Raw genomic sequence first — 24,369 nt, forward strand, 5'->3', positions numbered from 1 at the left:
TGCGTGTGCACCCAGCTCCAGGTTTTGGAGAACCTCTCAAAAGTCTGGGGCTCACCAGGGCTGGTACTGTGTGCCATTTTTAACAATATCAAGGCATAACATTTTCAGTCAGTCACTGACTCTCTGGAAGCTGGGGCAGCATTGTGATGAGATGAGATCCCACCCTGCTTTTCCTCTTGGGTTGCCACTAGCACAGTTGCTACCTATGCTCTTTGGGGCTCAAGCAGTGGACACAACCAAAAGTGTGTGTTCACAACCAAAAAGACACTTTTTCTTACCTCTACACCCCACAAAGGCAAAAAAAAATGTTTAAAGCGCTGTTGAACAGAGCTTCAGGCTGAGCTGTGTTCTAAACACAGCACATCTTTCTAAGAATGGTTTTACAGCCATGTTCCAGGTCAGCAGCAACATCAGCATGGTTTGGGCACTTCCACATAAGCCAGTTAAGCTTCATTAGGAATGCTTTCACCTGTCGAGTTCTTGAACTGTGATTACAACTGTACCAGGAAACACTGTCAGAATGGAAGTGTGAATGGCATAACACTGGAACTGAGGAAAAACAGTCCAAGAGAGCCATAATTAATCTAGCTGCCTGATAGCTGGGTACTACCGCCCCTTTCCCTGGCCAGCATTGACAGAGCTTGCTCATAACATAAGCCCCTTTACAAAGTTATACTGTAGACAACCAAGACAAACGTGGATTTATCTTCTTTCAAAAAGAAACAGAGCTCATTCTATGATAGATACCAAAACTCAATGTGCCACAGCTGGCCACAGTGTGATCAGCATGACTTCAGAACAGGCGAAAAACAAACATAAGATACAGGCAGTGCAGTTGCGATCAAACATCAAAAGGACGGCATGGAAGCCAAGACTGGAACTTAAAAATGGGGCAATTGAATTGTCAGAAAAGAACTTAAGTAATATTTGAGTTGCAATTTTTGCATTGGTGCAGCCTGATTTTGAGAAAAGTGATTCTTAAATATTAGAAAAGTACTGCTCCCTATTGCTGTTTGTAAGGATCATTTTGCACAGAAAGACCAAAACTGAATTGTACTCAAAGTGCTGTCAAATCTACCAAATAACTGCCCCTCTGGAAAATAGCTTCCTTTCATTAACTTCACAACCGCAGTAATCACAGTAGGCACATTTTGGAGAGGTGATTTCCGAGTTAATAATATTGCTTCTAAAGCTTACGTTCCCACCCACCATGTGTAACATCTTTTCTGACATAACTCCACAAACTGAAATCAGAGTGTATTTTACAGCCATTTCCAGTTCTCACAGTGTTGTTTGAGGGCTAAGAATAACCGTCCAGAAGTTATAATTCCTGCTATAAATTAAACAGCTCTCATAAAACTCGTTTTAAGACTCCTAAGTCACCTGCATTAAAGTTCAGTAGTGTTACTATTTCTCCTAGGCAACGCACCTGCCAGAAGCACAGAGGAATTAAATACTGTATTAATAGTTCAGAGAAACCATTTGAAAGCCAGACCCCAGTGGAAGATAGCCAGTTCCCAAAGAAGTGCCTGTTTCAGCCATCTCTGCATTGCATTACAGTAGCACTGTCAGCACAGTACATAAACTTTTTTGTATGGAAATATAGCACATTTCAGCATTTTAAACAGCAACAAGCTACCGATTCTGATCTTTCGGATCACATTTTCCACTGGAAATGACATACAAAGCTTAAAATAGAAAGGGAAAGGAAAATACTGCTCCTGAGGAGGCTGGGTCCCTGTGATTTACACCTCCCATCAGCCTGGATTGGATTTGCACATGAGGCAAAGGACAGGACTGAGCTCTAAATAAGGAAATAGATGAGCTAGTAAATCACACAAGTGCTCCTCAGCTTCTCTGCTGGTTTCAGTGACAAACCTGACTTAATTCTAGGTAGCCTTTAAAGCCTTAAACTGTGCAGCCACTGCAAACCAAGCCTACTCTAACATTGTGAGGTGCAATTTGACAATGGATCTAAAAATATCTGCTCCCCTGGTTGTGTGTACATGTCTCTGCCAGAATGTATACTGTTACCTCCTCTCCAATTAACAGCTACCCACCAATTCAGTCCCAATTAAAAGCAAAGTAAAATAAAGCTTTATCTCCACACCTAAACAGACCGACAAGGCAAGTATTCCTTGCCCATTGCAGTCAGTAGAAAAACTCCCTTTGATTTCAGAAAGACCACAGTTCCAACCCATGATTTTGGCTTGGGTGAAAATAAGAAATCAGAGCACATTATGACCACACTTGCTGGGGGCGTGCTGGATTTATAAGCTACAGCCAGCCTGCTGTGTTCTAACATTAAATCTCAAGCCCACTTCAGCAGCAACTGACTGCCAAGTTGTTTCTGCCAAGGAGATTGTTTCAGAGATTGTTTATTTACCCTAAAAGGTGAAGTAACTATATACAGCCATCATAATTATTCAAGTCCTTGATTATGGCAGGAAAACTTTAAAGCTCTCAGTAAAAGCCTCCCCAAATGTTTCTCCTTGCTATAGCAATTAGGAAGCCAGACTGTCTCTGCTTGCTTCTTTCTTAAATCTTGGGACAGCATTAGCTAGAACCAGTGGGCTACTGAATAGCTAAGAAGAGAAGAGAGACTTCTAAGGTGCCTGGATATCAAAAATGAGGAGGAAATTGGGTGTTTACATGTTCTACAAATGCCTGCAGCATTACAAGTGCTGAGAATACCACAGGCACAGAAACCTGGGAGGAGGGAGAAAAGCAGCTGGGAGAAAGGGACGTGATCAAAATAAACTTGCTGTAAGCAAGGGACGTGATCAAAATAAACTTTTCCCAGATTAATGGTTCTTTTAAAACAGTGAATGAATCCACTAGTTCTTAGGGAAGCAGGACAATTATATAAAGTGAGTTAGTTTGCCAAGCTGAGTGAACCTGAAAATCTTGGCTGCGTGTCAAAACTTAAAAGTAATGAGCTGCCATGGCCCTGAGCTGTATTATCACTTCCGAAACAGACTCCATGTGATGTGTCTCCGCTCCAGCCATAGAGGTTTCAAGAAGCCATGAGCACACTTGATGGCTGATGAAAAATACATTAAATGCAAATTCACAGTGGCAATTAAGGTGCATAAACTTATGGGTTTGGCCACCCAGCCACTGAAGACATAATTCCTGCCATACGGTGGGTTCAGAACCACTACACAGTGCACGATTGCTTGTAGCACTTTGCATCCTACTGCCAGTATGGGGCTTCCTTCAGGTGTGCTGAAAAAGTCACACCGTGCTCGCCGTTGCTGGGGCTCCAGCAAGGAGTTTAACCTGACTTCGCTGGACTGCCAGCAGAGCCTCTGTGAGGCTTGCATGGGAGCTCTTGGAGGCAGGGGCCATGATATTCCTTGCAGAAATTATGCCGGCTGGCACATAGTGAGGAGGGGAAGGATGCCAGGCACCTTGCCTAAGCTTCATCCCATTTTACTGGGAGCAAGGTATATCAGGGGTGCTTTGTCCACCCTTGCAGAAAATCCCTCTACTCCTTTTTGTTCCTGCAAAATGACAAGCGGCGCGATCGCAGTATAAAAGGGAGTAAGGAAACCACTGAGGTCTGCAGTCAGTAACAGGGGGATACCTGTGCTTTCTGATGGCTCTAGGAGATTCAGCTGCAGTCTGGGCCGAGGGCCAGCATGGAGTTCCTGGGCGGCCTGGCCATTGACATCTCAGGAGGGATGGAGTTCAGCCTGTGGTACAGGGAATCCAAAACCAACGTCAAGAACCGGTGAGATACTCCCAGCGTGCGCGTTATAGCTGTAGAGAGCTCAGGCTCCTGAGCCCTGGTAGTCCCAATGAGAAGAATTTTAAATATAAAAGACCTTGCAGATGAGTTAAAATTAAATAACAGTTACGTGCATGGGAGAACATTTGTACTTCTTTCCACCCGGGTAATACCGGTTCCCACTGGTCTCACCTGAATTTATATACCTTTAACTGAAGAAGAGGCTCCTTTGAGGGCAGTTTTTATCTATGGATGGTAGGACTGTTTGCAATTTATTTTCCTCTTAATGTGTTTTGAATTAATTGTAATGCCTGAATTTATTTGCAGGGTAGCCATGTTTATAGCTGGTAACACCGAGGTGGATTCCTTCTTTGTAAAATCTGGTATGGAAACTACTTTGGAAATAGAAACGACGTTAGACTTCATCTCCACGGTGCAGTTTTCACAGTACCCATTTTTAGTCTGTATGCAGATGGACAGAGTCGAGTATCCGTTCAGGTGAGAACTAAGAGCACACAATTTCTGAGGTGTCCTTCCAGCCAGCTGCCTAATCTGGAACTTTGTGTGTTCACAGCCATGAGAGATTAACAACAGAGGCCAAATTTCAGCCTAACACAGTCGGGTGCAGTGTAGGCTGTTACACACACCAACCTCTCTGCTAACCCGTTTTTCCCTGCCCCTCACCCGAGATTCAGAAATGACCTTTTTGAAGATCGCAACTTGCCCTGAATGTGCACTTTCATCCAATTTTCTCATTGGGTTTTGCAAGTAAACTAACTGAAGTGGCAGGACACTGGTCCCCTCGCGTACGATCACTTCTGGTGGTGACCTGAAACTTTGCCAGCAGTAGTTCTCCGTCACACTGTTGAGGGAGGCATTGCATAGCCATGAACTAGCTGAAGTGGAAAGTTTTCTTCATCATCTGCTATTTACTAGTGTCAGCAAAAGTACCTGTTGTGTTAAGCTTTTGCAACCGTCATGTTCTATCGTATTTTATTAAGGCACCAACTTTCCTGAAAGCTAAACAACTGCACAGTAAGGTAGAAAAAAGACACTTTCCAGTAGCCAAAGACTAGTAATTGCATTGCCATGTGAGAAGCTGGGTTACTACTCCTTCCTAATCCCTATTTGCCAAGAGCTAAGGGAGGTAACGTTAGCAGAGCCTGTGCCAGATTTCCATTCATGCTTTTCTGATCCAAAAGATGGCAAGCCTGAGAGGAATTAAAGAACTCAAGGATCTCCAGAAAATCCTAAGCAGACAGTGTCTGTTATTCTGCAGATACTAAAACGACTTCTGATTATACCTAATAATTGTGGAAGTGTAAGCTTGTCTGCATGTGAAGTATTTATCTCTAGCCTCACCTACAGGGTACAGATTTTGCATAAGTTTGCTAATCGCAGACCACCACGTTGTGTCTTCACAGGCATTCCATGACTAAGTACGAAAGTCTACCATCCGGCAGACGGTACACCGCAAAGAGAGGGAAAGCGGAACTGGTGGCGGGTAACGAATTCCCTCTCCATCAAGAAAACTCCAACATGTGCAGGAAGGTTTTCGGCACAAAGTCTGATTCCTCCAGCAACTGGTTCTGAAGTGAGCACCTGAGCCTTTGCTTTCCTGAATTGATGGCTCCCTCAATGACTTAGGCTTGTACGTACCGTACTAACTTGGAGCTTGATCTTGCACTACTGTAGTCAATGGGAAATTTGCCGTTGATTTCAACAGGCCAGGATCAAACTCCCAGTGCGTGCACAGTGTTTACATATTAACCTATATTTAAGACTTTTGTAAAAAAAAAAACCACAGATAAGGCAAATAAAGAACAATTTGGTGGTATTCCATGCACTCCCTTAAGGGCGGTGCTGGTTCTTTATTTTTACTTTTTCATGCCAAAAGCAAAAAGAATCCCTCATTTTTCTTTCTTGGGGAATACAGAAGTCCATGTTTTTGACATGCAGTGAGAACAATTATCATGTATAAAGAATGATTATTTATGAATATATTTTAAAGTATTTAGGTGGTTTAGGCCTATGACCAATCCTCATTCAAACATTCAAGTACGAATAACATCTAAATGGGACCACAAATTCCTGCTTACTCATTATTGCCTGTTTACAAAAAAGGTTTTATTTTGCATGATTTTAAAGGATTTTCCCTTTTTTTAAGCAGTCAGAGCTTGACTGTTATTATTATTTATCTTTTGGGGTTTTTTATTAACTGTTATAGTTAAATACAATTGATTTAAAATGTGGGGTAACATTTCCAGAAGTACTTACAGTTGTCTTAATTCTGTTGACAGTGAAATCAATGGTATCATTTCTGTAGTTATCACCAGGATCAGAGTTAAACCAACACTGGTTGCTCTTCAGTGTTGCCTCCTGAAAATTTGTGTCCCCGTCTGTAATCAAGGCAGGTATATTTCAAAAAATGAGCAACCATTAAGGCAAATCTGAACCAAGATGAAGGAAAAGGTCCTGAAAGAAATCCATTTTGAATGCACAGTCTAGCAAAGCCTGTGCAGAGCCAGACCATTTTTTTCTAGGTAAGTTAGGCTCTTATTACAATGCAACAAAGTAATCACTACTCATACAAGTCCTCTGATTAAAATTACTTATACCTTTTTTGCTTGTTCAAGCAGTGCCTTCATAGGACCTGTGTAAAAAAAACCAAAACCATTTTACATTTACAACAGCACTGCAGATTAAGAAAAAATATACTTCATCCCAGCTCAGCTGATCTCTGATATGATCCATCTGATTTAATTTTTATAGGACAAGGTGGGTGAGTGCTGGTCACAAAAAAAAGTAAAATAAAAAGCCAGGAACAATTGTTTTTCAAAAAAAAAAACAAAACCAGGCAGAAAAACTCGTAGATTGTCATGAAAAAATGTATTACAAGAATAAAAAAAATTTCCAAATTGTGTTGTAAAATAACAAGAGTGCAGAAATCTGCAAAAATCAAACTATCAATGGGATGAAACGGTCTGCTTGTTGTCTTTCCTGAAAATGCTGACACACTTCTAGTCAAAGCATAAATAAACCAGGTAAAAACACAGTGTGAAAAAATTGTTTTGTTTTCAGTCTTGGCTTTTGTTTGTTACCGTCTGGGTTGGGAAAGCCCCTCTTTGGGGAAGGAATGGTGTTGATAGGGGCAAGAGGGAGCATTTACTTCATCACTGCAATAACGTAGGTTGGGCACCCACTTGTCCTGGGCTCCCCCCTTGTCAGGAGGGAGAGGTATCTCCAGAGTGTGGCGTGGACCCCAAGCAGGATGCACCTCGCGCCGGAGGTGCCTGCCCAAATCCCCTGCCCAGAGGAGAGGCAAGATGTAGGTGCCCCTCTTCAGTGTCGGCACTGACCAGAAATGAGTTAAGGCCAAAGCGATACCAATGCTGCTGGCAGCGACACCACTGTGTAAAATAACATGGCCAGCGCTGCCAGCAAACCGGCTCTTGGTCCTCAGCCTTGAATGCCCTCTTTCACTCCTCTGCTTAAGATTTTATGCAACACCCCATCCCCAGGCATTCCCCCCCTCAACGAGGGGCAGTTTCTCCTTCCTCCCTTCCAAACCTCCCCTCCTCCTTTCAGCAAGGCTCCACAAAGCTGTCTCTTCCCCTCAATATCCACCCTCGAAGTCTACATCCTCTATTTTGTAGGCACTGTTTGATACCTCCACTACTGTTTCAGGAACTGAAATGGGAAGACAAGCTTTTACATTTGTTATTACTACTTGCTACTTGTGTCATGTAAAACAAAGATAAGATCAGAGCTACATATTTGCACACCTAGAACGAGGCAGTCTCCTCCTGCAGACATCTGACACCCTAAGTATAGGAGGTGGACAAAGAGTGGCACAAAGAAATTGCTATCATCACTATTTTGCTTCTAGAGAATTGAGATATCAGCAGATGACGACCTCAACCCCACATCCTAATTTGCATTGACAGTCTGCCAGGCTCACAACCATGAAGTCTGCCATGACTTCACAACCCAAAATCGGAAGAAAAAGGTTCTAGATAATGCAGTTCATAGCTGTATGACCTGTGTCTGATATCAGCAATCCTCTGCAAGGCTTACCCCCTCTCAAATTTATCAAACCTAAAACCTTCTGAATGTGTGCCTGTAAAACGGGGCCCTTTGGCGCATGAAAATAATGTAACATTGGTGCTTGCTTTTAAAAAAGCATAACATAAAATATTTTCAGATTACGAAAGATAATCCGGCTATTGCCAAGCATCTGGCCAACGACACCAGGTCTGCTTCTCTTTCACATGAAACGCACAGGTCTGTCTCTAACATCAAGTCTCCCCGAGATACTGACCTGTGTGTTTTGCTTTTTTATTTACTCATCAAGCCCTGGCACAGCTTGTTGAGGAAAATCATGTGCCCATCTGCACTGTCGAAAACCGGTCTTTCAGAACGGGACAACCAGGCTGTAAGGGAGATTCTGGGGCTTCCACAGCTTTGACTACATCCCTTGAACCTGAATCAAACAGAGCCTCTGAGGCCCACATGGCTCCTTCAGAAGCGATACGTGTCCTCGTGGATCCCCCCCGGTATGGCAGCAATACACTTGCTTCTGAAGCTATCTGACCCTAACAGCTGGACATAATGGGGATTCCAGAAGGGGTTTAGTCCAACAGCTGGGTAATGGAAGGCTGCGGCTTCCTTATGTGGGCTCCATAGCTACGGAAACAACAGAACTGACAATCTTCTAAAAATAAGGTGAAATTAATACATCGCTTAAGCCTGCATTTGAAGTGAAAACACACTTAGGGTTACAACCAAAGCAAACACTGTGCGCGTTTATCAAATCAGTGGGGGTTAATCACAAATACACACCATGCATCTTTAATAATGGCTACTACGCATACTTTTGAATAATCAGCAATGGTAGCAATTAAACAATATTTCATACATGAAGATTAGAGAAGCAAACAAATGCGCAGTACTTTCTAATTGGAAGCCTCAGAAAGAACAGCGCAATGATAATCCAGCTAGGTCCAAAAAGCAACCCACTTGCAAAAGAGATTTTGAAACTTTCCCCTTAAACTTTCAAGGCGTGCTAATTTTTAGAGTGTTTTTCATATACTCTTCAAAAAGTATTCAAATTCCAGGATTCAGTTTCTCACTCCACTCCCAAACATATTCTGGTGCAGAAAGCACAGGGGAATATAAAGATTGATGGTCTGGAAGGCAGACCTCCTCAGGAGGTTATGAATTAAACCATCAGTGCAGTACAGGTTAGCAATATGGGGACTAAACATCATTATTTTTGTAACACCTGAGGGTAAATAACTGCTGGTGAAATACATTCTTTCCTACCAATAACAGAAACCAACCAGAGCCGCGTGGGTGTAAATCAGCGTGATCTCAGAACAGCCTGCGGTCATGCTGACAGCGCCTTCCTTTCCCTTTGTCCGCGGGGACAAGATTGTAATTTTAATTACTTTACTTTTAATAAAATTAATTGATACTTGGTGAAAGGTGCTAGGGTTAACACACGTGCAACAATCTGTAAAATACTTATCCCAGCTTTCCAACGCATGAAGGTTATGTATAAAGTCAACTCTAACTTACTGACAGCGTCTGGTAGAGAATTTGTCTGGTTACACAGCAGTCCTTAAGTATGGGTAGGTTTTAGGAGTTACAAGCCCGCATAACACATGCTGCCATTGTACCTTAGAACACAGGAGGATTCGTTAAAAATAGCAAAACAAACAGGTCCTGGTTGAGCAAGGATTTTAACATTTTCAGCTTGAACCGCGTGCCTTGTCCAGCAGAGGTCAACAGAAAGCAGGGCAGTGGCAGAGCCGGGCTGGCAGGCACCAGTCTGCAGCCACAGGTTCGGATTTGGTAACTACGTGATAGGTACCTCAGAAATGAAACAGCTGGATAGACGAGGGATACCGGTAGGGTTTGGCACGCGAATTACTTGCTCTCAATACTGACAATCCAAGATGACAGCAATTGCAAAATAGGTGCTTTAAAATTATTATCATTATCATTGAAGTGCCTTGTTTTATCCCAGATAGCTTGCTCAGATCTGACATCAGGGGATCATCTGCTTCCCATTTTGCATTGTTCTGGCTCCTCCTGTCAAAAAGTGCTGCATTTCTACCTTCTGGTCTCATCATTCCTACCAGTGATGTTTCAAAGACTATTTAGAAACACTTACAATTTTCTCCTCCTATCCTTGAGAATCCCAGAAATGGTTTACTTGACTTTTCAGATTACTTTAAGGTATCATAAGAAACTCTCACTTTAGTTCCAGCGGAGTTTTGTAGTGTAAGGCACATTGCTGTTGGGCAAATACTGGCTGCAAGACCGGGTCCCTTAGGGAAAGCTTAGAGTTCATGTCTCTCAGCATATTTACTTTTGACCTCTCTTTTGTAGAGGCTTCAGCTTAAAAATACCCATCTATCCTGAGACACCAGCCGTGCTGTGAAGAGCTCGTTACAGACGTCCGCTGAAATCAGGCTCCAGGAGCTCTCTTTGGAGAAAAATAAAGGAGCAGTTCCCAAATTTTCATGTTGACAACCCCAGGTCCCTTTGCAATTTCCGACTCCTCTAGTTTGAACAAAGTGATCTTCTCTCCGCTCTACACACGCACTGTTAATTTGGTTCTGTTTTGGTCATCCTTTGATCTCCTGCGGTCACCCAGCTTGCTGATGTTGAGCTAAGCCTGCGTGGCTGCACCCTCCCCAGTTCATTCCCCCCTTTTCCCAATTCTTCCTTTCAACATCTATTCTCACTCCTCTCTTAAGTCTTTTGGGTCTGCCAATGAATCCAGTTGTATCTCTGTATAGGAATCACTAACTATACATTGGCAGTGAAATCACTGATGACATCTATCCTAAATGCAATGCTAAGGTACAAATTTCAAAGAATCCAGAAAAAAAGAGAGAATGAGACAAACACCAAACCACTGTTTTACCAGTAAACTTGTGCTTCCAGCAAGGTAGGAAGACTGTGTAGCCATGCCTTGGAATGATAAAATGCACAGTAGATGTCTTTATACTGTACTGCTTGCAGATAAATAATGAGGTGGGAATCTCTTTTCCTTTAAGCATCTAGGGCATGTGATTAAAGGGAAGATCATGTTAATGTGCCCCTTACATACTAAAACTGAGAACTGAGTCTTCTTTTAAACTGCAGAACTGATCTTTTAGTTTTCAGGTCCATTTTGTGATTTTTTGGTGTTTGACTCGTGCTTTCTTAAACATTTGGACTTAACATCAGAAAGCTACTCAATCTCCATTAGAGTAGAAGGAACACATGAAAGCAGCAAAAGGCTTTTTCCTGGCAATAATTCAAGCAGTACTGCTATCCACTAATAAAGTGATTCTATTTTTGATTGTATCACAATATTAGACAATGAAAATAACATAGGAAATGAGCAGAAAAAAAGTTATTCACCCCACTAATTTCTCTCTCTGAACCCATTACAACCCAGAAAAATGCAGTTCTTTGGATACCCAAACCCACATACCCGTCAAAGTTAGTCCACTGAAACTGGGGACTTATTTTTTCATTTAAGTTATACCTGGGGAAAAAAAATAACCAAAGAGAGTCAAATGAAGCAATGCCCCCAGCTTCCCTTTGTCCTAAGAGGGCAGAACGAACAGTGAGATCAGGTCAGAAAGAGACAACACTGGGACAAACTTGGGGAGACTCTGACTGCGGGCTTTTGGATCTGCTCTCCAGTGAAATCTTTTCTTCTCTTACTGTCTACACGTTGAACCAAGTAATGCCTCTGTTGTCACTTGTTCTGTACAACAGCAAAGGTAACTTCACAAAAATACAACCAAGCAGGGAGCTGCAGGCTTACTTGCAGTGTGTCTTTTACTGAAAAATACATTTTATTTATCATAACCTTCAAAAAAAAAAAAAACCAAAAAACAAAAACCCCAACATAATACAAATGCTAACTCATTCAGTTACAAACTTTGGTACTCAGCGGTTTCAGGAAGTCCGTTCTCGCGTGGTCGTGACGTACTGAAGCGTTCCCGACGTGCAACGCGCTGCTAGTGCAACTCTCAGAGCGACTCTGTTGTCCTTCAGTCGAGGCTCACGGCATCCTGCAGCGGGATCACTTTGGGCTTTGGCTATGCACTTGCCACAGTGTCGTCTACCTTGAGAGCAGCTCAGAGAGTCCATTTTTCTCCAGTTATGTATCTTCTTTTTTTGATTTTATTCCCCCACAGGCAACAATCATCAGCACAATGCGTTCATGGCATTTTCCCCTTTGCCTTATAGCCCACCGCTCTCTCATCAGACATACCACCCACATTCTCGTATCAATCGTTATCCTTACTTCACATTTGCACTTTTAAATATCTTTACACTGATAACCCACCCCCTTAAAAAGGGGCGGAAAAGAAAAGAGGGGAAAAAAGAAGGAAAAAAAAACAGAAAAGGGAAAAAACACAAGCGTTTTTAAAGTACTGTATGTGTTCTCAGGTAGCCACAAGTTAATGGTAATTTATAAGCATCAGGAATGACACTTTGGCCATCAACACTAGAGAGTAAAGGCAGCTTTGAATGCAGACAAGAAAAAAAAAAAAAGAAACCACACAACCCATAAATACATTTTAAATCATTCATCAAGTGAATCACCAAGGATTAAATTTAACTGAGTGAAACCGACCCTGCTGCAAAAGACCAGAACAACAATTGTGCATCACTCCAGTCCCGCTCAAACTTTTAACAGGACCCTGACTGAAAAAGCGCGGAAGCGGCTGGCCGGCTGTTGCAGAGCCCGAACCCTGATGGCAGGGCTGGGAGGGAACCCGAGTGGTGCACAGGAGTTTGCCCTGCTTTGCACATGGGGTGAATTTCAGCTGTAACGTACTATGACTGCACCGTGAAACATATAATACTAGCAGCTTGTGAACCCTGACACGGAGGGCTTGACTCTAATCCAAGATATGTGGTTACACATCACCCCATCAGCTGGAGAAATTCACCGCTGGGTATACATGGAGGAGCACCATATTACCGTTTTTTTTTTTTCTGGCGACCTTTCACGGCGCTATCTGCTGGGTCCGGCTAGACTCAAGCCCAGACCTCCAGTTTTATATGTATAAAGGGAAGAACCCGAGACTTGGGTCTGCAAGGCACTCAGTGCTCCGGGCCAAGTTCAGCAAAGCGTTGTGTTGATGGGTAAAAAAAAAAAAGAGACTGCGCTTCCATGAAGCCCCCAGGAACCTGCTCAGATATTTTAAGTTAGAGACGCATGTGAAGGCTTTGCTGGACTGGATCTGTGAAGCTCAGTTCCTTGCAAAACTGACCCCTTGATGCAAACATGGAGTCTCTTTAGTAATAAACAAAATTAAGCAAACACTGTTTGACGTTAGAATTGACACATTCCCACATTCCACTGAAGAAATCTCCCCTGAGAAAAGAAATACCTGTTGGTATCGCCTCATTTCATTGCTTTCGTCTCCACAGGCAGTTAAAAAAAAACTGCAAAATTTTCCTCCAACAAATACATGTTGAAATCCTGGGCACTTTGTTTCCTACGCAACTTTTTCCTTTCAAGTACACCGGGTGAAACTGTAAACCCTGAGTTTGTGTGTGCAAACCTGTATCTTGTAAACTGTAACGTGAAACTTCGCTCCGAGCACCGATATAGGAAAAGATAGGACAAAACATTTTTCTACACGGATGCTAGTATTATAATGTACGTACCATACACAGGTATGTCACAGTGGATGATCTACTCTGGTATCTGCACTGTCCTGCAGTCCGAAGTACTGTTTTGTTTAACACCAATATTCTAGTCGTAACATCTACAGACTCATCAGCCGTGAAAACGGTGAAGAGGCATTCGTTTTCTTTAAGAGGCATTCAGCCTGAATCCCGGTAGGAAGTTAAAGCTTGTAACTGTAGACTGTACCACCGAAGAGCACGGGGATTAAGCTTACATGCTATATGCTCTAGTTGGGCACGCCAAGCTCTTTAAAAAGGGTTAGAATAGTATTTTTTCATTGGATTTCCACAACGATGAAGATAAATGAGCAGATCTGTGTTAAATCACTCACTATGTGTATACTTGCAGTGCATTTCATCCTGAGGGCAATTTCAACTTGTGCCTGTAAACAAATAAATTGCATTGGAAATACAATCTCACATGTATGGCTAAAGACAGTTGTAGCTGAGTTTTCTGTATCTTGAGAGTTACTCATGGAAATGAAAACCTGGGTTTTCTTTAAGAATGGGAGACCCTGAAAGTTCCTTAGCAGCAGGAAACCTTGAGAACAGGTGCAGGAAAATCCTGCCTGTGGATTTAAGTAATCCATAATGCTTAAGTACAGACTTTTGGGGTTTGCATTTAGATTTTAGATTTCCAACCTGTTACCTTGAGAAAGCCTTATGCTACATAATTTAGGACTGATCTTACATTTATTGGCTTCCCAGAGTGCTTCACTGAACTGAAATTCTGGGCAGGGAACACACTGTTGTAGTTTAGTTTCACTGTCGCGGCAACAATTCTCTTTTACTGAGACAAACTGGTTGCTCGCAACGAAATCATCAGTTTAAGCAAAGTTTGACATATGGGCATACATATCACTGCATTTTGAGTAATCTTATTTTATATTTCCTTGTTCAAAGGAGAATTATTTTCTTCACAAATACAGGTAGCGGGGATGTGGCCCTCAGATAAGCCTGTCAAACAACAGCTAAGGAAATGACTACATATTATTAGGGCTGTAACATTAAAAAACTCCTCTCACCGGGGAATCTCTAGGATTGTGTTCTCAGCAGTGTTGCAATTTAAGGAAGAAAAGACTGCAGTCTTAAAGAAAAGTAAATGCTGTCCTCTCCTTTAGAAGTGGGGCCTAAAAATATTACATCGATTTCTGGCTTTCCAGTATTTAAACGCTGTCATAATTAAGGCAACTTGTGGTGTTTAACGCAGCACAGAGGAGCAAATGAAGAACGAAAGCAATCAAATGTGTTTTCTGAAATGTACACAATCCGTTTTGAACCACGCCAGAAAACAAACACGAAAGATAACCTAAATACTACAGATCTCTCCATTTGCAATTCCAAGTGCAGAAGTACAGAGTACAAAACAGACATCTGATCACAAATCGTCCCCAAAGCCTATGGGGAGGACCCTCAGTTACTGCGAGGGGGGGAAAGCTGAGGGCTTTATTTTTGTTTTTGAAGGGTTGCAGGGCTGCACTGGATCATCACAACATGTTCCAGGGACCCAGCTGAAGCTGTGCGTCGATCTACACTGGAACACTGCTGCATTTGCACCCTGCGTTTTACAAACAGCTGTAGCGGCACTGCTGCCACCAGCACAGAGGCAACGCCTAAAGCCTGCACGTTGGCTCCAATATAAAGACAACTTGGCAGAAAATAATGAAGTAATTTAGCGTTGCTCACGTAATTAAATGTATGCATACTCCAAAACTAGGGGTATTTAGGAGAAACTTACACACTTGTTTTGTATGATGAGCAAAAAAACAAGAAAACTGTAGAAGCAGTTTTTAGGATGTATGTTTAGAGTTACCGAGTGTATTTCAGATTAAAGGAGCATGGTTCTTCTTCCTTATCCCTGAAAAAAAAAAACAAACAAACATAAGAACATCATTAATAAATGTAGATTCTTAGAAAGCTGCCACAACCGATTCTTAGGGAGCAATCTTAACTACTCCAGGGAAATGCACAGTATCTCCTTCATTGCCAAACTATTCTTGATACTAATTTCCTAAGCTAATGCCAAGAATCAGACAATAGTACCCAACTTTCTAAACCAAATCAGTGGTCGGGCAGCCTTATTTTTTGAGCAGAACTGACCCTTGCTGCTCGAAGTGTGGAACTTGCGCTGCCTTATGACCCCACAGCTCCTCACGGACTGGTCCTGGAGAGCCCCATGCACATGGGTGGAAAGAGGGCAAAGCGATCCATCTGGGATTTAAGTGATCCATCTGCTTAAGGTAACGACCTGAGCGCTCTGTCAAAACACAGCATCCAGCATGGCACATATAAGCAAAAGTGAAACAGCCCATAATCATGTGCTCCAAGATTCGTGGAGTTAAAGACTTACACACTGGCCCAGGAAAGCATCCCGGGCAGGAGTCAGTAAGCGCACACTTGACTTTCATCAGCATCAAGGTTAAGCACTATTTAAACATTTCCTCGGTGGCCATGGATTTGAACACAAGCTCATGTTTATTTCCATTCATAGACTGATTTACTAGATCAAGTGTTGAAGCCCTTTTAGTTCCTGGAATATTCCTGTATTTCCCACTGAAATTGGATGGGTGCTTCACTAAATTGTCAGCAAAGGCATCAGCATAAGTACATTCTATGTACTGCATATATCACTGTAGGTTGACTTTTTGACTTAATCATGTAGAATATACATTTTGCTGAATAGGGCACAACTAAAACAGAGTTTTAAAATATCAATTTATGAGCCTTTAAAAAAATAATTCATACATGCTATCCACACAAAATTACTTTTTAAAGGCAGGCATAGATTGTCTGGTAGCAGGTAGGAAGAAACACTTACAACTAATAAGTGTGTGTGCATACTTTGGGGACAGAACTGCTCCCATTTGAGTTAGCCCACTTTCACCACAAAAATAAATGTCCCGTGTATTGCTGTAACTATAAGGTGGCTTCACTTGAGGCACATGTTTGAACAGAGCAAGGAAAAATACCCTTCTAATATTGGCAGTACAATTTACTACAGTTACTTTCTACTTTGCTCATTTATTTACCTATCCCAAGGCAGAAACTCCCCAGAGTATAACGTGGGAATAGATACAAAAGTCAAAAGCACATTTCGGTCGTTCCGGCTGGGAGCGAGCTCCCTTCAGGCAGTCCGCTCGCTACAGGTCGGCGCTGTCTAGGTTCGCATGCAGGCAGATTGGCAAATTTACTAGAAATTAAAAGCAGCATCGGGTTTTTTTCTGTATGAAGTAAGAAGCAGGGCAGGCAAGATGTATGTTGCTAAATCTTACCCACTGCTGTGAGTGAGGGAGAGGAGGGAGAAAAGTGACCTCATGACAACTCTCAGAAACACGTACATATTCTCTAATACTTGCTGTATATCAAAAATCTATGAATTGCTCAGAAACAGCATCTTGGGTTTTGCCAGAATCCAAACTGCTCAGATCCATTTTATCCCACTGATTCTGCAGAAAAGGGCAACAGCCACAGAACGAAGTGCTGGAAGGGCAGCAGATGTGCTGTGGATCTGGTGCCAACAGGCGTCACACCACCACCAAAGCGTCAAGTCAGCTCTATCGTGCGATCTGCAAGGGGTGACAGAGACCAAGGTGGAGCAGCCCTTGACACGGTCACACAGTTTGTAAAGGAAGATGTGAAAAAAGTAGAGTAAATAAGGGAAGAAGATATTACATGCAGTGCAGAAAGAAATACAGGAGTGGAAAGAAAGAGCATTGATTCAGCTTGTTTCGGTTAGTGAAAAAAAGGGGCCTGAGAGGACAGTATTTTATTCAAACACCATGCTCATGTGATGAAATCTGTCTGTTTTAAAATCAGTTTTAGGATCTACACAGCATTGCTGCAACCAAAAAAACCCTGATCTGATGGTAAAGCAATTGGAAGGAAAAAATTATCAACAGCTCACCCTCTGATTCATGTGAAATTACACTCCTGTTCTTGTTAGATCAAAAACACTACCCCAAGGAAACAAACGCACTTAATTGAGAAAGACAAAAGAGATACAGGAGAAGTAGGGGAAAGAAAAAAAAAAAGCAGATAATAAAAGAGAGAAAAGAAAAAATATCCGACGTGAAGGCTGCATAGGTGAATGAAAAGGACAGAAGAGAATAATGGGAAAGAAGGCAGTGGCTATAAGTGTGATGCCCCTCTGGCATATTACCTGATTTTCCACTGAGAGCTACATGAATAACCAAAGTCTGGTGACAAGCTAAATGCATCTTGCAGTACGCAGTTAAAATCATTTGGTTTACTGACTTTCAGAACGGGTCAAGAAAAAGAAGCCCCACACCACATCCATTATACGCCAGCAGGACCCCTACGGCGGCAGGTCTGAGGCGGCAGGGAGGGGGCATCCCTGCCTGGGTTAGACAACATAAGTCTTGGCATCGTTAATGGTAAAAGACGAAATGAAGGCTTCAAACTGCTGAATGTCCTTCTGTAATGAGTACAAACATCTCTGCATCACCGACCTCTTGGGGCAGCTTTCACACCTGCCTTGCAACGGTAGAGCCCTGACATAACGTAAAAAAGCAGACCGTCGATGCAGTTATTGATGTCACCAAAAAGAAAGCACAATTTGCCGAGAGCATCATCCACGGCAGTGATACAGCAGGCGTTGTAGGCAAGCTAGGAGTGCCTACGTGGCAATCAATGTAGCGATGTGGCAAATGTGACACGGCGGGATAACCCCCTGGGAAACGAGGGGCGAATCACACCAGGAAATATGATGGGTTTCAATTTTAAAGAGTTAAATAATGTCGAGAGCCTAGGGCTTTTCATTTAAATAGTTGCTGTAAGACAGAAATACCCTTTTCAAAACCAGTGAGTGTCTAAACTGAGGTCTCACAAGTAACTGATTCCTTGCGCTACCGGTCCAAATCTGCCCTATAGAGCAAACGGAAAAACCAAATAGCTTTTGCCATTTTATCTAGATACTCTATCAAGACTTTACTGGCAAGATCGACTCAAGCAGCACCGTAGACCTCAATTTAAATTGGTACTTTGCCTGTCCTGAGACACCCCGTAAAGGGCAATGAAAACAACTTCATTTATATCCAGGATAAAAGAATGATATTTCAGAGATAAAGTATTTACAAGCAGATAAGAAGGAAGCATATAAAGCATTTCAGTAAGGTTTCGTTCAACAAATAATCTGCTACATCATAGCATACGATACAAATTAAAAGATCTATGGAAGCAAAAAAAGATAACCCAAACACTGGAAGAAAAAATTTACCCTCTAGCATGAGACCGAACAAAACCCGGCGCAAACTGGCGACAAACCCACACCTCTAGCTGTTGCTCCTGTTTCTCTTTGCCTCTTGATATACACCAAGAACAATCTCCACGAGTCTTTGGTAAGCCATGAAAGACTTTTGGTAGCTCTGACCAATACTGCACTTGATAAGGATGAGCCATGTGTTTTAACACAGGAGGCAAAAGGAGGAGCGACACCCATCCTGAAGGGGTTTTCTTAATATTTCAGGTATTTTAAAATAAGACGTTATCGTTCCTTGGTTATTTTGCGCAAGACATCCTTCACCCTGGTTTCGACGCGCGCCGTATGCCCAGCCCCGTGCCCTCCTCCTTGTGTGTCACTCAATGCTCCTGCACACGCATCCCCAAATTTAGAGGCCAGCTCTGGGTTACAGCCCTAGGTAACCAGACACTGGCGGGACTGTGGCGGGCCAAGCTCAGAGTAGCCGTGTGAAATCGTGATTTGTAGCCGTGCCCACGGGCTCTGCTGGAGCCCTCCTGCAGCGCAGGCAGCTGCCGGCGCCCCTGCCCTTGCCAGCAGCACCATGGCACCGGGGAGCGCATGGGGCTCTACCCCACATATCCTGCTCCCTCATCACGCTAACAAGAAGGACCTGAAATAAGGGTTTGCCTCCATTGGACCCCTCTCCCACTCTTCCTAAGGATGGGGAGAAGCAGGGGCTCAGGGCAGACAGACAGGCGCTCTCCTCCCCTTGGGAGGAAGAGGCGAGAGGTGAGAAATCGGGGATGTGCTGCCAAGGCAGAGGGGTTGTTTCAGGGCTTGCAAGGTGGGTCCAGAGGAGGTGCCCAGCAGCATTCCCCTCACCTGGAGCAAGGGGACCCCACTGAGACAGGGCCCCCCAGCCATGGGGCTGCACAAATACAGGCTGTGTGAGCAGCTGCTACGGTGTGCTTCTACTGAAACTGCCTCCGGGCAAAAAAATGGGGGTATTTACCTGCTCCAAGGGATACCAAACTGCATCAATGGGCGTGCGTAACCTTTGCATTTCTATCTTACGCCTCTATTTCAAGTCCTGCTGAGGGCCTGCCTGCAGACCCTGGCCCCGTTACTGGTAAGCCCAGTCGGCCCTTAACCACCGCTGGCGACCGCCACGCTTAGCGGCCTGCACCCACTCACCCGCGCTCTTCACCGGTGCTCCACCACGAAGCGCATGGTGGTGCCGTCAAAGGAGGGCGGTGCGACGATCCGTGGGCCGGTGGCTGGTGCTGTGATGCTGATGACTGGCTTTGCCTCGGCTGCCCCACGCCGTGGCGGCGGCGGGCCCTTGCCGGTAGCCACGTAGTAGGGGCTCTCGGCGAAAGCCGCTTCTGCTGCAGCGGCCGGGCTGCCGGGCTCCGCCGGGGCGCTGGCGTCGCTGCCCGGGTGGGACAGCGGGCGCGGCAGGGCGCCGGCCGGCAGCATGGCGGCAGCGGGCAGGAGGCCGGGGTACAGCATGTACGTGGCGCCGTAGGCACCGGCGTTGAGGGCCAAGGGCGAGAGGGGCAGCGGGACAGGGGCGACGGCCGGCTGCTGGGGCACCGGCACCTCCACATACTGCCCGGTCTCGGGGTCGAAGAGGCGCCGCTTGAGGGGCTGCTGCACCGGGGTGTCCACCAGGTAGTACTGCCCGGTGCTCACGTCCAGCAGCACCTTGCGCTGCGTCTGGGGGAAGGCCTCGGCCGCCGTGGCGGCGGCGGGCACGGAGGGCGAGAAGCAGAGGAGCGGCGGCGGCGGGGCACCGGGCAGGGCGGCGAAGGGCAGCGGCGGGCGGTAAAGGGCGGCGGGCGGAGCCTCGGCGGGCGGCGGAGCGGCGGCGGCGGGGGGGCGCTCCTCAGCGGGCGGGGGTCCGGGCGGGGGCGCGGGGCTGCCGGGGCGCTTAGCGGTGCCGAAGGGCTGCAGGCTGCAGAGCGCCGCCGCCGGGCTGGGGCGGACGCCGCCGCCCGCCACCGGGGACGGGGGGGAGGCGGGCTCGGCGGCCGCCTTCAGCGGCAGGGCCAGGTAGTTCCCGCAGTCCGGGCCGCGCTCCGCATCGCCGCCGCCCGCGGGCAGCCGGGGGGAGCGCGGCGCCGGCTGGCCCCGCAGCCCGCCCTCCGAGGGGGGCTTGCCCGGCGCCGCGGCCCCGGCTGCGGCTCCCCCGGCTCCGCGGAGGGTGAGGAGGGCGCGGGGGGCGGCGGGGGGCTCGGCGCGGGGGGGCGGCGGGCCGCGCTGCCGCTGCCGGGCCAGGCTCTCGAAGGCGGCCGCCTTGGCCGAGACCTTGTCGGCGGCGTTGTTGGACGGGCGGCGGGGCAGCCGCTCGCTGCCCGGGCCCTTGCCGGACGGCTCCTCCGCCTTCTCCGCCGGCGGCGGCGCGGGGGGAGCGGCGGCGGGGGCGGCGGCGGCGGCGGGGGGGGTTGGCCGGGGCCCGGCGCCCCGCTCCTGGCTGGCGATGAGGGAGAGGACGTGGCTGTCGGTGATGGGCAGAGGGTCGCTCTTGCGCTTCCACTCGCGCTTGTTGAAGCTGTAGAGCTCCTCCATGCTCCGCACCGCCGCCGTCAGCTTCTCCAGGGCGTTTTGCACCGGCGCCGCCTTGCCCTCCTCCCGCGGGTCCTCCTCCGGCCCCCGGCCCCTCTCGGCGGGCGGCGGCGGGGGCTGGTGCCGCCAGGGCGCGGCGGATTTGGAGACGATCTTCAGCACGGCCGGCTGGCGCGGGTCGCTCTTGTTGGGGGCGATGGTGGCCACCGGCAGCCTCCCCGAGGTGCGGTGCACTAGGACGGTGCCTTCCGGGGGGCAGGCCGGCGCCCTGCCCCCCGCCTTGGCCCCCGCCTCGGTGGGCTTGGTGCTGGCGGGGCCGACCGTCTGGCAGGTGATGACCACGGGGGAGAGGGACCTGGGGACACCGGCAATGACCAGCTGCTGCCGGGGTTTCTGCTCCGGGCCGCCCTGGTCGGAGGCGACGCTGCCCTTGTCGCTGCTGTTATCACCCGAGTCGCAGCTGTAGGAGCTTTTGATGAGCTTCCGCACGTCCCGCACCTGGTGCAGGGGCCCCTGCGCTCTGTGCTTGCCCTCCCTCACGTCGCGCACCAGGAACTGCGGCACCCTGTCGGGGCCGTCGCCGGCGGCCTTGGGCGGCTTGGGCTGCTGGCCCCGGCCCTCCTCCGGCGGCCGGCCCGCGATCTGCGGGGTCAGCAGCTGGGCGATGCTGAAGGCGCCGTCCCGGGGCTGCTGCAGGTTCCCCAGGCTGATCTTGATCTCGGGGGCTTTGGGCTTGGCGGCGAGGGGCGAGGAGGAGGCGGCGGCGGAGCACTTGGTGGCCCGCTTGCCGGGCTCCTTCTCCCGGGGGGTGTGCTGGATGGCGGGGACGAACAGACGGGACATCTTGGTGGACTTGCCGGCAGAGATCTCGCCCAGGTCGGCCCGCCAGTCGTGCCTGGAGGAGAGCTTCAGCTTGCCGACCGGCGCTCTCTCCTCCTTCCTTTCCGCCTCCCGCTCCTTCCAGGACCTGAAGGCGCTGTTCTGGCTGCGGAGGAAGGTGGCCTTGATGGCCTCCGAGGCGCTGCGCTTCACCTCGCACAGCTCCTCCGGCAGCGCTCGGTCCAGGCTGCGGCTCCCCTCGCGGGGCGTCGACGCCTTGGAGGCCGGCGACCGGCCACCGCCGCCCTCGCCCGCTTCCTCCGCCGTCGCCCCGGTGCAGTCCGAGCCGCCCTCCGAGTGCCGGGAGCTCTGCCGCTGCACGCCGCCCTCCCGCTGCCGCTCCCGCCCGCCGCCGGGGGTCTCCGGCTCCCGGCCGACGCCCAGCCCGGTGTTGGAGGTGTCGGTGATCTCGCCCCGCTCCATCTTGAACTCGTGCTCCAGCTGCATCTTCTTGGAGATGACGTTTTTGAGGAGGCTGGAGGCGAACTTGGACTTCTTGCTGGGACCCCCCCCGCCGCTCTCCGCCGCCGCCGGCGGGTCCCCGCCGCCCGCCTCGGGGGGCGGCCCGGCCTCGGGGGCATCACCGAGGTCCAGCAGGGTCACCACCCGGGAGCCCGCCCGCAGCCCCCGCGGCGCCTCGACGTGGGCGATCTCCCCGTCAAGCTTGCTGACCACGAACTCGAGGGCTTTGGTCTGCGACCGGCCAGAGCGCAGCAGGCTGGGCTCGGCTCTCGGCCCCAGGCTGCCGCACTTGAGGTCCAGGTAGGTGGACCAGCGGTTGATGCCCAGGGCATTGTCGGGCAGGGAGGCGGAGGAGGCGCGGGAGCCGGGGCGCAGGGTGTCGAAGTAGGGGTACGCCAGGCTGCGGAAAGCCCTGGCCGTCAGGTTCCGCACTTCTTTGTCGGCATCGTCCAGCTCGCTGACGGCGCTGGAGGCGCCGCTCGAGTGCTCCCCCGCCCTGGCGGCCCCGCACCGGGTCTGCAGCCGCGCGGGGACCGCGATGAATTTTTTCGCGTGGTCGCGGACCGCGTCCGGTTTTAAACCCGCATTGCGTTCGGGAGCCGCGGGGACACGGAGGCTCATGTCGCTTTCATGCTTGGCGGCGTAAATAGTGTTTTGCTTTCCGCGCACGTTGCTAGACTCATTTATAGCCCGGGAAGCGGCTTTGATTGATAGGAGAAGCTGGGCGGCCGGGCTCCCGCCGGGGCGGCCGGGCTGCTTGGACCGGCTTTCCCCCGAGCTGGCGCGCTTGTCCCCGCCGGGGGTGTCGTGTTCGGAGGTGAGGCTGACGATCTCGGTGCTGCTGGTGTTGTCGATGCTGTCCGTCTGGTTGTTGGGGTCGCTGGTGGTCGTGCTGAGGTAGCAGCTATTCTCCTCCTCCTCCTCCGTCGGCGTGTCCCCCGGGGTCTCGTCGCTCCCGAAGGAGGCGTAGTCCACGAAGGAGTAGATCACGTTGTTGTCCTCGAAGTCCCAGCGGGCGGCCAGCCCCGCGTCGAAGTCCATGTCGTGATCCACCTCGCTCAGCTGGATCTCTTGCGTGCTGATGTAGTGCGCCTCGTCGCGGCCGCCGCCGCCGCCGCCGGAGGGGGGGCGGCCCGGGGGGGCGCCGGGGGGGGCCGCCTTCCGCCCCGCGCCCTCGTCCTCCTCACTTTCGTAGCCGAAAGAGGACGAGGAGGTTTTGCCCTCCGTCGACACCGGGTCGCCCATCGCGGGAAAGCCGTCCGCTTTGGTCACCGGCGACGGGCAGGACGAGGAGGAGGACTCCGGGCAGGCCCCCGCCTCCGGCGGCCCGCCGCTCCCCGCCGCCCCCCCGGAGCCGGGGCCGGGGTCGGCGCCGCATCCCGACGCAGCCGCCGCACCCGGGGGCGGCGGGCGATCCCGCCCGCCGCCCGAGGATGCTGGCCCCGCTGCCGCGCCTGGCGGCCCGCCGCTCACCGAGCCCCCAACATCCCCGGTCCTGCCGGCTCCGCTTCCCGCTGCGGGACCGGCCGCTCGCTCCGCGCCGCCGGCGGGGGCCAGCTCGGGGGGCTGGCGGCTCTCCTCCGGCCCTTGCGGCGAGCCGCGGATCTCCACGTACGCCGCCGCCGCCTCCTCCTCCTCCTCGATAGTCGCCTCCGGGCCGGGGCCCGGGCCCTGTCGCGCTGCCGCGCCCTCGGGGCCGGCTTGGGGGCCGGCGGGCGGCTGGCCGGGCGCGTCCATGCCGGGGCCGTCGGGGCGCGGCAGTGGCCCGAGGGGGCGGGCAGGCAGGTGCCGGCAGGGACGGGCCGCGCTGCGG

At 49.1% G+C, this 24,369-nt stretch overlaps 2 protein-coding genes across 2 annotated transcripts in view; one reads left to right on the forward strand and one right to left on the reverse strand.

The window, feature by feature from the left end:
* The window catches only part of MTTP (microsomal triglyceride transfer protein), a 28,507-nt gene extending 21,719 nt beyond the window's left edge, over nucleotides 1-6,788 (forward strand). Inside the window, exons 16-18 of the mRNA XM_009511531.2 lie at nucleotides 3,612-3,736; nucleotides 4,061-4,231; nucleotides 5,158-6,788. Of these exons, the coding sequence (XP_009509826.1) occupies nucleotides 3,612-3,736; nucleotides 4,061-4,231; nucleotides 5,158-5,326 (465 nt within the window). The 3' untranslated portion in view covers nucleotides 5,327-6,788. The remainder of the gene's footprint in view (nucleotides 1-3,611; nucleotides 3,737-4,060; nucleotides 4,232-5,157) is intronic.
* Nucleotides 6,789-11,553: 4,765 nt separating this feature from the next.
* C4H4orf54 (chromosome 4 C4orf54 homolog) lies at nucleotides 11,554-24,293 on the reverse strand. Its single transcript, XM_064450817.1, has 2 exons — nucleotides 19,842-24,293; nucleotides 11,554-15,305 (listed from the first exon to the last, which is right to left on the reverse strand). Exon 1 carries the CDS (start codon nucleotides 24,291-24,293, stop codon nucleotides 19,851-19,853), a length of 4,443 nt encoding a protein of 1,480 aa, XP_064306887.1. The 3' UTR covers nucleotides 11,554-15,305; nucleotides 19,842-19,850.
* Between the last annotated feature and the right edge of the window lie 76 nt (nucleotides 24,294-24,369).

Source organism: Phalacrocorax carbo, chromosome 4, assembly GCF_963921805.1.
Source record: "Phalacrocorax carbo chromosome 4, bPhaCar2.1, whole genome shotgun sequence".
In the NCBI taxonomy this organism is placed as follows: domain Eukaryota; kingdom Metazoa; phylum Chordata; class Aves; order Suliformes; family Phalacrocoracidae; genus Phalacrocorax; species Phalacrocorax carbo.